Source organism: Hordeum vulgare, chromosome 6H (genome assembly GCF_904849725.1).
Source record: "Hordeum vulgare subsp. vulgare chromosome 6H, MorexV3_pseudomolecules_assembly, whole genome shotgun sequence".
NCBI lineage: Eukaryota > Viridiplantae > Streptophyta > Magnoliopsida > Poales > Poaceae > Hordeum > Hordeum vulgare.
In genome coordinates this window covers 29,221,543-29,235,575 of record NC_058523.1, presented here as the reverse complement: position 1 = coordinate 29,235,575, position 14,033 = coordinate 29,221,543, and the positions used below count along the sequence as shown (strand labels likewise).

General features: G+C 45.6%; 3 protein-coding genes across 3 annotated transcripts; 2 read left to right on the top strand and 1 right to left on the bottom strand.

The window, feature by feature from the left end:
- The first annotated feature begins 860 nt into the window (after nucleotides 1–860).
- On the top strand, nucleotides 861–4,687 carry LOC123404671 (NADP-dependent D-sorbitol-6-phosphate dehydrogenase-like). The gene is made up of 6 exons (XM_045098610.1): nucleotides 861–1,221; nucleotides 1,520–1,614; nucleotides 2,499–2,616; nucleotides 2,714–2,846; nucleotides 3,961–4,180; nucleotides 4,333–4,687. The coding sequence occupies exons 1-6, from the start codon at nucleotides 1,080–1,082 to the stop codon at nucleotides 4,561–4,563; spliced, it is 939 nt and encodes a 312-aa protein (XP_044954545.1). The 5' UTR covers nucleotides 861–1,079; the 3' UTR covers nucleotides 4,564–4,687.
- A 510-nt stretch (nucleotides 4,688–5,197) lies between these two features.
- LOC123404670 lies at nucleotides 5,198–9,378 on the top strand. The gene is made up of 5 exons (XM_045098609.1): nucleotides 5,198–6,868; nucleotides 6,984–7,134; nucleotides 8,131–8,278; nucleotides 8,360–8,605; nucleotides 8,984–9,378. The coding sequence occupies exons 1-5, from the start codon at nucleotides 5,278–5,280 to the stop codon at nucleotides 9,245–9,247; spliced, it is 2,400 nt and encodes a 799-aa protein (XP_044954544.1). The 5' UTR covers nucleotides 5,198–5,277; the 3' UTR covers nucleotides 9,248–9,378.
- Nucleotides 9,379–9,602: 224 nt separating this feature from the next.
- Nucleotides 9,603–13,525, bottom strand: LOC123402820 (peroxisome biogenesis protein 16). The gene is made up of 8 exons (XM_045096779.1): nucleotides 13,249–13,525; nucleotides 12,741–12,798; nucleotides 11,300–11,513; nucleotides 10,872–11,194; nucleotides 10,492–10,757; nucleotides 10,326–10,393; nucleotides 10,175–10,236; nucleotides 9,603–10,075 (listed from the first exon to the last, which is right to left on the bottom strand). Exons 1-8 carry the CDS (start codon nucleotides 13,315–13,317, stop codon nucleotides 10,014–10,016), a joined length of 1,122 nt encoding a protein of 373 aa, XP_044952714.1. The 5' UTR covers nucleotides 13,318–13,525; the 3' UTR covers nucleotides 9,603–10,013.
- Nucleotides 13,526–14,033: the final 508 nt, after the last annotated feature.

Genomic DNA, 14,033 nt, shown 5'->3' with positions numbered 1-14,033 from the left:
AAACCTTTTTTTTGGCTGCGGGTTGATTCTAAAAATTGTCAAGGAGTTTTCTATAAATTATAGAACGGATCAAAAATACCTATTTCTTTTATTAGTATGTAAAGATTATTAATTCGTTAATTGTTTGGACAGCTTTTTTCATTACGGTTAGGGTTTAGACCACGACATCGATCTCGCAGTAGATCGACTCTGTACTCTGTACTACCTCATCAATAACAACAAGAGCAGGACGTAGGGTTTATCTCCATCAAGAGGGACCGAACCTACGTAAAACACCGTCTTCGCCATCCCTTGTTACCCATCGACCTTAGATCCATAGTTCGGACCCCTAGTCGAGATCATCGGTTTTTGATACTGACAGCGGGTCATCGACCGAGCTTGGAGACGAACAACATGGTGGCTATTGAGATTGGAGATGAGCGGGAGGGCAGGGGGCGAGCTTCAAATGGCGCGACGGAGCGGCGAAACATCAGCAATTTGGGGTGATTTAGAGACGTTGGGCGGCGGATCCGCTCCCGACATGGTTGAGGGGGCCGGATCTGCCATCGGCGGGCGAGGTGCGACAGGTCGACGGCCCGACAACAAATCAAGGTAGGTGGCTGATCGGGGGAGGGGGGGGAGTAGATTCCTGGACGGTTGGGTTGGCACATGGCTGACCGTTTTGCACCTGGTTTTACATCTTCGACGGTTAAAAATGTAAATTTATATTTTTATAAGTGTTGTATTTTATGTCACTTAGAGCAGCTAATGTAATCTTGTTGACATCTACTCCTACCTCGTAGGCATTGAAGAAGTAAAAAAAAAATCCTTTATGTTTGCATCTACATCATCCATCGAAGATGCCGGCAGGAATTTGATGTAGTAATTTGGATCTGCACTGTTCATCACCGAGCACGCGATTTTCGTAAAACCAACCCACGCGTTCGCCTTTCCACCACCACTTCACCCACCGGAGTCCAACCGAATCTTTCTTCCCTTACTCGAGCGCAGTGTACCGCGTTTCCTCCTCCTCCTCGCCGGTCTTCTTCTTCTTATCTCATCCCCGGCTCCGACGAGCCCCAGCGACCGACCGGCTCGGGATGGCGGCGATGGCCACGGCGCTGAGCAGCGGGCACGAGATGCCGGCCGTGGGGCTCGGCGTCTGGCGGATGGACTCCCCCGCCGTCCGCGGCCTCATCCACTCCGCCCTCCGCGCCGGCTACCGCCACTTCGACTGCGCCGGTACGCCCCCTCTTCACGCCTGTCTGCACCCACCTGGATCCCCGATCCCCATGAATCTCGCACCGTCTTATCTAGGATGCTTGCGTGTCTCGCCGGGGGATTCCACATTGGCATTGGTAAAACCAAATGTCAGGGTTCGTGATGCCTTCAGGCAGTAGATTTGCAAGTACTATCGAAGAAGTTCTGCGTTACTTCTATTCAGCAGTACCAGATCTTAGTAATTTACAGTGTTTGTTCGCCGGGAGATTTCGCCTGCGATGACGTTCTAACCGTCTGGGATTGCTGTCCGCTGCCGCAGCTGACTACAAAAACGAGGCCGAAGTTGGCGATGCGCTCGCGGAGGCATTCCAAACTGGGCTTGTCAAGAGGGAGGATCTTTTCATCACTACCAAGGTCATTATTATTTACTCTACTACAGTGTTTATTTATTTTCCGAATCGTGGTTGCAGAAAAGGGTAGTATTGGAATAAGAATATACCAATGTTTTCTTTGTGTTGGTGTTTGATATGACACGCCTACTACCCCTTTGTGCTAGGAGCCTAGGACCTGAGCCTATTAACAATTGTGTCCTATGAGCTGATTAGATGAGGTTTTGTATCGAGAAGCACTACGGTAACATAGAATTTCAAGACATCTATGGTTAAACCCACTTATGATGGTATGGCTGGATGTGGCATTCAAAAGAAATACAGAGTGAAATCATATGATTGATTAAGCAATTCGAGAAAAAGGTTCTGCATCAGTCAGTGGCACACATTAACCTGTTGGTACATCAGGTCGCATCTCTTAATTCTTAACCGACTGCTGATGACATCTGGTTTATATTGAATGAAAAACGCTCAAAAGGCTTGAAGGTGCCCCTGACTCAGCTGGAGCAAATTTTTGTAGTTATGCACTGACCGGCGAGTATAACGTGCTGGAATCTTAAGTACCATCTATTGTTTGACTAAGTGTCCTGAAACTAATCTCGTAGGCTCGAGAAGCAGTAGGACTGGCTTGTAGCAATGTTTACTCCACGCCATGTTTAGCTTTTATGGTTTCACCACACCAGCAAACCAACATTTGTTTGTTCATGGTGGTATTCAAATATGAGCACTTACATTTCAGATTTATTCATCAATTATTGCGTTTCTTAATTTTTATTGTTATGGGGTTATGGCAATGATTCTTTTTGTTTACGCCCCATTTCACTGTCAACACTCAAATGATGATGTTGCAACCTTCTTTCTCCCACATCTGTTGTGTTATTCACAGCTCCGTGTCTGTTGTGATTGTAGTTGTGGAACTCAGATCATGGTCATGTGCTTGAAGCCTGCAAGGACAGCCTGAAGAAGCTGCGACTGGATTATCTTGATCTCTACCTTATTCACTTCCCTGTAGCTACTAAGCATACTGGTATGATCCTTGTCTTTATCCTACCTAATATGGATGAAGAACACTTTACATTATTTCATCTAACAGAATAGAGCATTTTAATTTTAATTGTGTACAGGAGTTGGCACAACTGATAGTGCTCTTGGTGATGATGGTGTGCTTGATATCGATACCACTATCTCATTGGAGACAACGTGGCATGCAATGGAAGATCTTGTTTCCATGGGACTTGTTCGTAGCATCGGAATCAGGTAAAGGACATTATATTACCTTTGGTTCTTTGGTCTTTCTTTGGTCTGTTAGCTATATTTTGAATTATTGAGGCATTTGGTCTTGACTCATTTAACCTCTGTAGATATTATGATGCGTCACTTGGGTCAGTTAGTTGATGTTGTCCCCATTTCTCCTAGTCGTGGCCACGGTTTAGTTTACTTAGTATTGCAATTGTTCAGCTTGTTCCATTAGTTTACTAGTACATACTACTTTGTTTGATCTATATCTCTTGGCTGCTGTGTATTTAGAATGATTTAGTCCTTCTGGATCTTTCCATTTATTGGCTTATTGGTTGCTGTACAAAGTAGTTGGTGGCCTTGTTGCCCAGGGTTTATCTCCATCTTTTCTAAATAAAGAGTGTGACATCTTATTCTGTAATCCTTTCAAGTCCTGGTGAACCTGAATTGTCATATATTGACGTTGTTGATTATATACCATAAATTTGTGTTTAGTTGTTCCTGGCTTCTTGCTTCCATTGCACCATTGTACAGTATACTGGAGTATTATCTCTACATTACTTCCAAATTTATGTAGTCTAATACATTTAAAGATTTAAATAGCTTCCATGTGAGTTTTAACTTGCATATTGTCCAAGTAAAGACCCCTTAGTTTGCATGTACCGCACTATCCAGATGGGTAGCAGAATGGCATGCACCTGGTGCAGAGAACAAGAATGCATGCCTTTCCATGTTTGTTCTTTGTAAAGTAAATCTTGTTATGTCTACACTCAGCGTCCTTAGTAACAAATAGTATCATCATCCCCTGACTGGAGCTCTAAACTTGTCCATGACCATTAGAACGAGAATTCTACATGTTCTCCGTGACATCATGTGATCTCTAGCTAGCTGCAACTTAGACTACTAACATTGTGTCATGCCTACAGTAATGTCAGGATTTAGACCACTCTGGTTGTAGCACTCTCAAGTGTCAATTTTGAACTTAACTACTTGAGCTATGCATATTCCAACTAATCAGAATCGAACTGTAATCAATCCCTGCAATTCCGTACTTCCATTATGTCATCTCCACTTCATGGCAACCTCATGCTGGAGGAACTATATTCCAAATCTAAGCCTTGAATTATTCATGCAGCAACTACGACATCTTCCTCACCAGGGACTGCTTGGCGTACGCCAAGATAAAGCCCGCGGTGAACCAAATCGAGACGCACCCTTACTTCCAGCGCGACTCTCTTGTGAAGTTCTGCCAGAAGCACGGAATCTGCGTCACCGCTCATACCCCCCTGGGCGGCTCCACTGCCAACACCGAGTGGTTCGGCACGGTCTCATGCCTCGACGACCCTGTCATCAAGGTCAGTATAAAAAATGGCCACATGATTGTTTCATGCTCTGCACAGAATCATATCCCATTCCAGTATCTAGAAAAAGAGAACACTTAACACTTCTGCAAGCCTGGTTTGGTGATAAGTTTCTCAACCTCTGCTTGCTGTATCGTTGTTTGCAGTCCCTGGCTGAGAAATACGGCAAGACGCCGGCGCAGCTGGTCCTCCGGTGGGGCCTCCAGAGGAACACGGTGGTTATCCCCAAGACCTCCAAGGTAGAGAGGCTGGAGGAGAACTTTGCGGTCTACGACTTCGACATCTCCGGCGAGGACATGGAGAAGATGAAGGCCCTCGACCGCAGCTACCGCACCAACCAGCCGGCCAAGTTCTGGGGCATCGACCTCTACGCTTGATTCCGCCGCATGATTTGCTCCCTGGACAGTACGATCAATAATATGGGAGCTCGCCATTAGCGTAAACGAACCTGAATTGTAGATGTTGTATTTGCAGCACAATTTACGAGTTCACCATTCCATTCGTGCTGAGTCATGCCTGGTTCATTCTCCCAGTATCTTCAGGAAAACCAGACAAGGTCGAACTCCATTCAGCAAATCAGTCCTGCCAAAGTATTGGTCACACAACTTAATCCTCCGTATTTGGTTGAACTCTTCCATTGCCTGAAAAAGTGAAAAGTGAAAACAACACATCATATCTGGTTGAGCTTCATTCAACAATTTAGTCCTGGCAGACGTTACATCCTTGGGGCAAGTTTTTGCTGAGTATGCAACAAATAAGTTATAAGACTAAGGAAAAAATGTGGCAACAAATCAAAAACACTTGTCACAAAGAAAAAATCAAAACTATTCTGTAGAATCTCTATGAACCAAATGAACGGAATAAGGTGAATCAGAGTTTCTTGTATACATCAAATCACTAATCATACATGAAGTAAAAAATTATCCAAATGTGGAGTTCAAAATTTGGTCGAAATTTATCATACATGAAGATATGAGACGCAAGCTGTTCCGTTGCCTTCCTTTCTCTAGAGTCCTCTAAAGTCTGAGGAGCGGCGGCGTCGTCGTCAACAGTTCCGATTCCAATCCCAATCCCAATCCGAACCCCCGGCCATGTCGACGCCGGCCGGCCTCCCGCCGCCGGCCCCCGCGTCCACGCCCCTCGCCGACCTCCTCGAGCCCGCCACCTTCGCGCCCCCCGCGCCGGCGCCCCCGCCTCCCACGCCCGCCGCCATCCTCTCCGCGTGGTCGCACCTCCGGAGCGCCGCTCCCTCCCCCGCGGCCGCCCTCGAGACCCTCCACCTCCACCGCCGCTCGCTCCGTCTCAGCTCCGCGCACATCGAGCTGCTCCTGCCGCTTCTCCCGCTCCACCCCCGCCTCGTCTCCCCGCTGCTCGCCACCTGCCCGCGCCTCCTCCCCCACTACCCGCTCCCCTTGGCCTCCCTCCCGCTCGCCCCTCGGCTACTCCTCCTGGGCGCGCTCGCCACCGCCAAGAGCTCCAACAATTCCACCAGCAATGGCAGCTCAGGGAGCCTTATCGGGAGTGACCATGGTGACGACGACCCCGTTGTGGCTATGAGTCGCATTTTAGAGAATAATATGGAGCAGGGCAGTGATGCCAACGATGGTATTGACCACCTCGCGCTTGCTGGGATTGGTCATGCCCTGGCATGTGCAGATGAGCTGCACTTTAGAAGGATCCTTGTGTCCCTGGTTAGGATCTGCGGCAGGACCGGTGATGCAGGTGTTGGTGTCAGGGTGCTTAAGCTGGTGGATTGGCTGGTATCGGGGTTCGTCGAGTCGAGGAGGATGCGCAAGGTTCAGGTTCTGTTCGATGTAATCTCGCCGGAGAAGTGCGAGGCCGAGGGTTATGTGCTGTTTCCGGCGGTGATGGCAGCTTGCGGTGGACTACGGGCATTGAGGGTTGCTTCGGTGAGGTATCGGTTGGACTTTGATCCAAAACTTAAGGAGGCTCCTGAACGGACCGTTCGGTTTGCAGCTCGGAGAGCAACTTTAGAAGGGAGGCATGACGATGATCAGCGCCGTGTCCTTCTTCAGTGTGTTGCGTTAGGTCTAACACAGTGTGGCCCGGTAGCGTCTAATGATTCAGTGTTACAGTGCGTTCTTATGGCACTGCTGGAGGAGCTCCTACCTCTTCCACGTCTGCTTAGGATCTCAGTCAAGAGTCCAGATGCAAATTCAGCTGAGCTTGCAAAGAATCAGGTCAAGCAATACCAGGATAGCGTCCTTTTCAAAGAGGCAGGGCCAGTCACTGGGGTTCTTTGCAATCAGTATTCATTTGCTGATGAGAAGACTAAAGATTATGTTGAAACTCGTGTATGTGAATATGCACAGGAGCTGTATCATCATCTTCGTGCAGCAGTGTTGCTGCACCAGACGAAACGGAATGATTTGCTTGCTGAGATTGATAAGATTGCTGAGGCAGCATTTTTTATGATTGTAAACTTTGCAGCAGAGGTCGCGAAGCACAGGTTGGATGCAAACTCCTCGAGGGGGTTCCAGCCAGAGGTTGCTGTTAGGATCTTGGTGGCATTCTCTTGTGTGGAACATCTGAGACGTTTGCGTCTTCCTGAGTACACTGAAGCAATCCGGTGTGCTGTTGTTGTCAATCAGGACAATGCGGCAGCCAGTGCTTTATTCGTTGAGTCCATGCCTTCATGTGCTGAATTGACGACCAAACCAGGTTATTTTAATGCCACTTTCCTAGTCTCCTAGTGCCATTATGATTAAAACTTCTCATGTGTTTGCTTGGTTGTGCTTGCAACTGTTGATTAAAATGGAGCTTTGTTATATTGTAGATTTACTAACCTTGGATGGAACAAGATATACCTGTTACACGGATGAAGTCCAGACGTCACGCATATTGTTTTATCTGCGCGTTATGCCTACTTGCATCAGCCTCATTCCAGCTCATCTAATTCGGGATAAATTAGCTCCGGTCGTATTCCTGTATCCTTTATAGACACCACTACTATTTGTATTACTATTTATCTTTGATAGAATTCCTTATTTGACACTAGATAAAGGTATGCTTCCCTATTTGGCCCTGGAGAAAAAGAACTTCCCTATTTGGCACTCGGTCTAAATTTCTACCTGGGGTAAAACTGTCTTTACAGTTCTCACTTTGGAGCAAATTCACCTAGGAGTTGCAGCTCCACTACACCAAATCCACCTTGGAGCAAATTCACCTAGGAGTTGCAGCTTCACCAAAGAGCAGTTTATCCTGTTTGGCCAGCTTCAAGAATGAGAAAAATTGGTGGGAAAGGTCTATTTGGCTGGGTGACATGGGGAAATAAAACGAAGGCGTATCCACTTACTGGTGGCAGTGGTGGGTAATTTCCCCCCAACTTTGCGAGGACTCTTTGAAGTAGAGTTTTTGGAGCACCCCCCTGAAGAGCTTCACAAAGAACAGTGAGTTGTACCCCAGATTGTAGTTTTCTCAGAGCGGGACACCGCTTTGCTTGTATTTTTTAGAGTGGAGCAGTCCCAAACAGGCCCTTAATATCGTTAGTAGCCATAATTGATGATAGTGTCACATTAGTTAAAAAACAGACCTCTGCCGCCGCCGCCATACAGGCTAGGGATCAGGATTGAGAGGGAGGGCGAGTTTTTTTTACTGCATAATTGTTTTTGACTCTAGGGTGAGCGAGTTAGGTCATTGTTCAGGGCAGTTTGGTCCCTGCTATCTTTTTTTCCAACGTTATACACCAGGGGTAAAACGTCGTTTCAGCTCTCACTTAACACCGTTAGTAGCCAAAATGATGGAAGTAACACATTAGGGGGGAAAATAGTCCGAGCGTCAAATAGGTAATAAAAACATTTCAGGACCAAATAGGGAAGCACATTTTTATCTAGTGTCAAATAAGGAATTCTCTCGTTTGTTTTTCTCATTGGGTTATCTTGATTTTCATATACAAAATTGCTGCCCTTAATGCAATTTGTTAGATACATACAGCACTCAAATGAAAAAATAACACGTGCTGTACACTCAGTGATGGTATCATTCCTGTCATCTGGCAACGATACTGATCAGGATGATCGAGTGGCTTTGAAAGAGCAACTTGCCTTTGATTATATTAGGGGATCTTTGGAGGTAGTTCATTCAAAACCCTTTTTCATACTTTGTTCCTAAACTAGGCTACTGACTAATTTCTCTACTTATCTCATTCAATAGGCTTATCCTGGGGTAACCCCATTTGATGGATTAGCGTCAGGAGTTGCTGCACTTGTTCGACACCTTCCTGCAAAGAGCCCTGCCATTCTTTTTTGTATCCATAGCCTTGTTGTGAAAGCTAAAGATCTTTGCAGTACTGCGATGGTTCAGGACAGATCATTATGGAGGTCATGGGAAGAAAGCACGGAGCCCTGTAAGAAAATATTGGACTTGTTGCTTCGGCTCATCTTCCTTGTCGATATTCAAGTAAGCTAAATCACAATGTTATTTTTTTCTGATGGTGTGTAGAGGAGCAACTCCTCTGAAATACGGGTTTGGCGGTGCTCATCTCCTTTATGACATTCAGAATATGGCTAATCAATCTGTCAGGGACACAATGAACCTTTTTTCCAATAGCAGAGACATTGCAAATATCATTAGCTTCGAAACCCTATCGAGTAGTATTTTCATTCACTTACTTGATTGATTGATATAAAGATGAGTCTTGGACCATTGGAGATTGATGTTTTATAGCCCCAAATTACATTATTCCATGATTTCCTAATACGCAAGCACGCAGCATTGCTACCTGTAGAAACTCTGCAGATTTTATTCCCTCAACCCCCTTTGCTCCTCTTTCTGCAGTCGTTCTCTCATCTGCTCAAGGAGCTGGCTGAATTTGTCACCTCGCTACCAAAGGAAGGCCAGGATGTGCTCCTCGATGACATGCACGCCCATGTCGCGGAATCTGACGATGTTGTGCGGAAGCCTGTGCTCGTGTCGTGGCTGCAGTCCTTATCCTACATAAGCTCACAAGCTGATGTTCGTGAGTCTCGTAATAACACGAAAAATGCTCGTTCTGTGGGTGGGGTTGAGCTGAGCCTGAACAGAACTATTGCTCGCTTGTAACACTATATTTCTCATGCTTGTCGAGCTGGATAGTACTTGTTGTACATTAACAGTGCACAGGATAGGATGAGATAGATGTATGTCGAATTTCCGGTGCATGTTGCAAGTATAGTACTGCGTTTTCATCTTGACATTATGCATGTGCATATCATATTTGCTTATCTGATTCAACATTTTGAGATGAGTGTTACAATGATAATGTGAAAGACTTAATGATTCACATTCCTTGAATCTGAAATGCTTCATGGACATCTCCAACCAAAGGATGATCCATGATAAATCCAAACACAAATCAAGTTGAGACACACAACACATTATCAAGATGCATCATCAACAGAAGGAAGATTCGCTTATCTCCCGTAATGATCAATGGCCCAACATTGACAATTTAATAGCATAGCATAGGGAGAGAAATGCCAGATCGTGTCACAAGCTTCACAGATTTAAGAACGAACTTATTGTGACCTTCATTTTTCTGGTAAATACAACTGGTATTGCTTGCGTGCCTATTCGTGACATTAGACCAACATACTGTATAATTACATTCCCAGCTGCGATCAGGAGTGAGGTTATGTGGCTGCAACTTCTCAGCCAAGGCCTCAAGACAGTGATGCCAAAACTGGCTAGGAAATGGCAAAGGACAGACATGGTTTCACTCAAATCCTGATCTACTGAAAACAAAATCCAGGAACCAGCAAAAGTCCAGTATGGCAGATCAGCAAGGAAGCTCTCCAGCAGAAGCAGGTAAATCTATCCCAATCATCCTCTACGAGCCTGATGTATATGTATAGCGCGACTGAGCCCCCTCCAATAGTTCCACGAGTTTACCTGCAATAAATTGAGCGTGTAAAAAATATTGCAAAATGCTTCCTCCACAAGTTTTTGTATGAACGAGATGCATCGTAGATATGGGGAAAGTTTACACACCTGTGATGAAACCGATAAGCGGCACTGGATTCAGCGCTTTCTCAGCCTTCTCAAGATGACGCCTGTCAGGACTCAAGTGTAAGCAAGGGCATATAGGAAGGGTAAAATCAAGAGCTGAGACAGTACCGTGTTAGCATGTAATGCTCATTACCTGGTGTAGCTGGCAAAGAACGGATCCCTCATGACATAAAGTGCCCACATCATTTTTCGCCTTTTCAACTGATGGGATTGAACCAAAGATAGAATAGCCAAGTCAGCAACCCAGAGAACATAGCCAACAAAGTTTAACACGTTAAAAAAAACTGAAATCATCTCACCTCATCCCTCTCAGCAGATGAGAGCTGATGAACTTTCCCAGCTCTATGATTCAGATCTGTTGCATGCGAATGAATGCCAAGGCTTGTGAGCTCCACAGCTAGTGAAACCAACCACGGGGTCCAAGATTTGATTCCAAACTTTCTTATCAGAAGCACGTATACAAGTGGTCTGAATATGTGGACGGCCTCCCCTAACATAAATAAGCGCCCAGAAACCCCTTTAGAAGACCAAATGGTTGCGAAAGTTGGCTTCTCAATCTCCATCACTGCCGAGCACAAGGACACATATCTGATAAGTAAACTAACAGAATGCTTACGAAAAATAATAGGTAAATGTCTCAATGGAGAACCATAATAATGCTTTAGTAAAAACAAGTTACCAGGAGGAACAGGAGAAGGTTGGAGCCTGCTCATCCAAGTGGGATCTGACAACATCTTTGCATTCTGACCAAACCTGTTTAAAGCGGCTACTGCTCTTCCCTCCAGACTCTTAGATACAAATCCAGGTTTTCCATCTGGACCATCAGACGTAATCCAATGGCCATTCTGGGAATGTCCATTCACCGGATAGATTACTGGCACTCCATTAGTCTTGACTCCCTGATTGTCTTCAAGAACATCCTCCTCTTCGTTTTCCACCTCCCCTCCTTGTAAGAGCATCCTGTAGCCACTCTCCCTGAAAGCGGCTAACCTGACACATGCTCTGAAATGTTGCACAACAATTATCAGCCATCCAGACAAAGCCAAAAATGCATGGCAATATCAGACATGCAAGCAAGGAAAAACAAGGCATAATCAATCATCTTACTTCACTGCTTCTGTAACAGCAAGGAAGCCCCATTTGCGATCATCACCAACAAAGTGCTGGGCGGCAACTTCAACAACTGCTTCCACATCCTTGAGTATAGATACAACAAGAGCCCATGGGATAGATTGTTCCTTGGAGGCCAGTGAGTGACCATCAGTTGGTGTCTCAATTATATGCTGGTTGACAGAACTCACAATGCCCAGAAGTGCATATACTGTTCAGAGAAAGCAATGCCACATTAATGTCAAATAATCAAGTTTTATTTGGAATGATTTTAGCAAGCTGCTTTAAACAGGTTTGGTCAGAATGCCAAAGTTATGTCTGTTCAATGCTAATTATCCCGGATTCGTAATAACAAGCAAATGTACTTTGGCATCATATATTATACACGATGCAAATACATGTTCACTACATAATATGAGTGACAAATAATGAGATCGTTTGAGGTTCAGTTTGTGGTTGTTGAACTGTGCTGGGCATATATTATAATCTGCTGTAGAAGATTAGCCAAGCAGGTCAATCAAACACTAAAATAGGAAAAGGATGGTGGGGCGAACAGGATTACGATAATCCATCAAATATCTCATGTTGTGAGCAAAGATTAGGTGTTTAACATTCAACAGTATTGTATATATATTGGTATCTTCTAATAATATATCCTATCAAGTATGCGCAATAGTTTTTTTTAGCCAACAGTGACATGCAAGTGCTGACAGAAAAGGGAAGGCAAATTCTACATCGGGCCTAACCACTTGGTGCTATTTGCGACCTAAGGCGGTTGCATATTTGTGCAAAAAATTAGGAGCAGGCAGTAATGAGTAATATTTAATGTGATGCCCCAAAAAGCTTATCTAGTATCCACATTTAAGAGTTTTCAACTAGAAAGTGTACAAAGTGCAACAAACAGATCATTTCGACCCCCAAAGAAGAATGATAAAATTCCTGTCCTAATAAGCTACAAAAGGCGATAAAATTCCTGTCCTAATAAGCTACAAAAGGCGATAAAATTCCTGTCCTAATAAGCTACAAAAGGCTCATGGTTTCGCCTGCCCATACATTAACTTGGCATATATGTAATTAGTGCAACAAGAACAAAGGGGCACCAAAATTTCACAATCGAGCCTAGCATGCCAGTACCTACACAACCTTATACCTCTTTGATCACAATTATTATGGCGTATTCTACTTTCTAGCAGTCCAAAATGTATCTCAGTTAACTGCTATCTGCACACCCTATTCTTTTTATCTGATTAACAAAGAATACACACTTCAACACTGGCATTTGCAAATATAACACCATGCGACACTTGAACCCAGTATATATATGTCTTAAAGGGACAAACACCAAGAGGCAGTAAACATATCAACCGACGCTAGAAGATTCAGACAAAAAAACATGCAGTGGGACTAAATGTTACTCCTATTGAAGGGCTTGCAGCACCTGCTTCCGGGGCGATCTCGGAGTTAGCGAAGCGTTCCGGAAGTATCCATGTCACCCCCTGCAAGTCGTTCAAGCAAACATAAGCATTTTCTGTTTTCTAGAATGAAGCGAACATAAGCAGAAGCTACCCTTTCCATTGACAGCATATCATGCTAAGAGACCGCGACCGCAATTCGTGATCCTAACCGGACTCCATGGCAGCAGAGCGGAACCAGCACGGGACTTCGTAAATAAATAATAACGGGAAATTAAAATCATCTGCGGTCTGCCAAGGCCAGGAGGGTCCAGGAAGCAGCCAAACCTACACGAATTGGCGCAAAACCTCAGGTGCGGAGCCCTAAGGAGTCACGAAATCACGCGATTGGACCTGCCGCAGCCACAATCGGAACCCCGAATCGACGGGCTCCACGGGGATTGGGGATCACGAGCCCCGGCCCGTGGACCGCAGGGGGCGGCGCGCGTAACGGAAACAAGGATGGGAAGGAGCTGCTCGGGGCAGGGAGGTTACGTTGGCGAGGGACTCGAGGGAGCGGACGAGCTCCCGGTTCTTCCGCACCCAGACCTTGTAGGCCTCCATGGCGACTCGGCCGCCTCCTCCCGGGGAAGCTAGCTAGGGACGGAAGAAGAGGAAGACGACGATGACGACGAGGCGGTAGAGCTGGCTTGCGAGGGACGGCGTCGGGGCAAGGGGCGGCCGTCCGATCTCCGGCGGACGGCGCCGGTGAATCGCGGTGGCCGGCCGCGGTGGCAGGTGGGGATTTATTTGGTGTTTCGGACTCCACCCCTCCACCACTGTCTCGCGAGCTATATACCTGGGTTGGGCCTGCCTGGTGGGGCCCTCCGGTCAGTGGGTCTTGCCATTCTTTTATTTCTTTTATTTTTGGATCAATTTGGAAAGGAAACTGCGTTGAGCTTGGACCTGGTTTCCAAAGCTTTGAATTTCTTAAAGGTTTTCGGATGAGAAATTATTATGTTATATGAAGTGTCAAGCCGCACAAATATGACCAGGAGACACACATGCACGTTTACCACGTATTGTTCCATGGGCTTTCTTACTTGTGTGGAAATTGGAGCATCTCTAGCAGACCCGTAAACTGGCCAAACCTGTAAAAAAACAAGGTGTTTTTTGTTGAAAAAAGGGCACGGGGCAGATCCTATAAAACTTGTTCGATCTTTCAACTTTTTAAGGGGCACGGTAAATATATCCGTGAAAATCTTATATGTACGGTTTCGAAAGCAATATACAGTTCAACCCGTGAACCGGTCAAACTTCGTCGGAGCAGATGCGCCGCC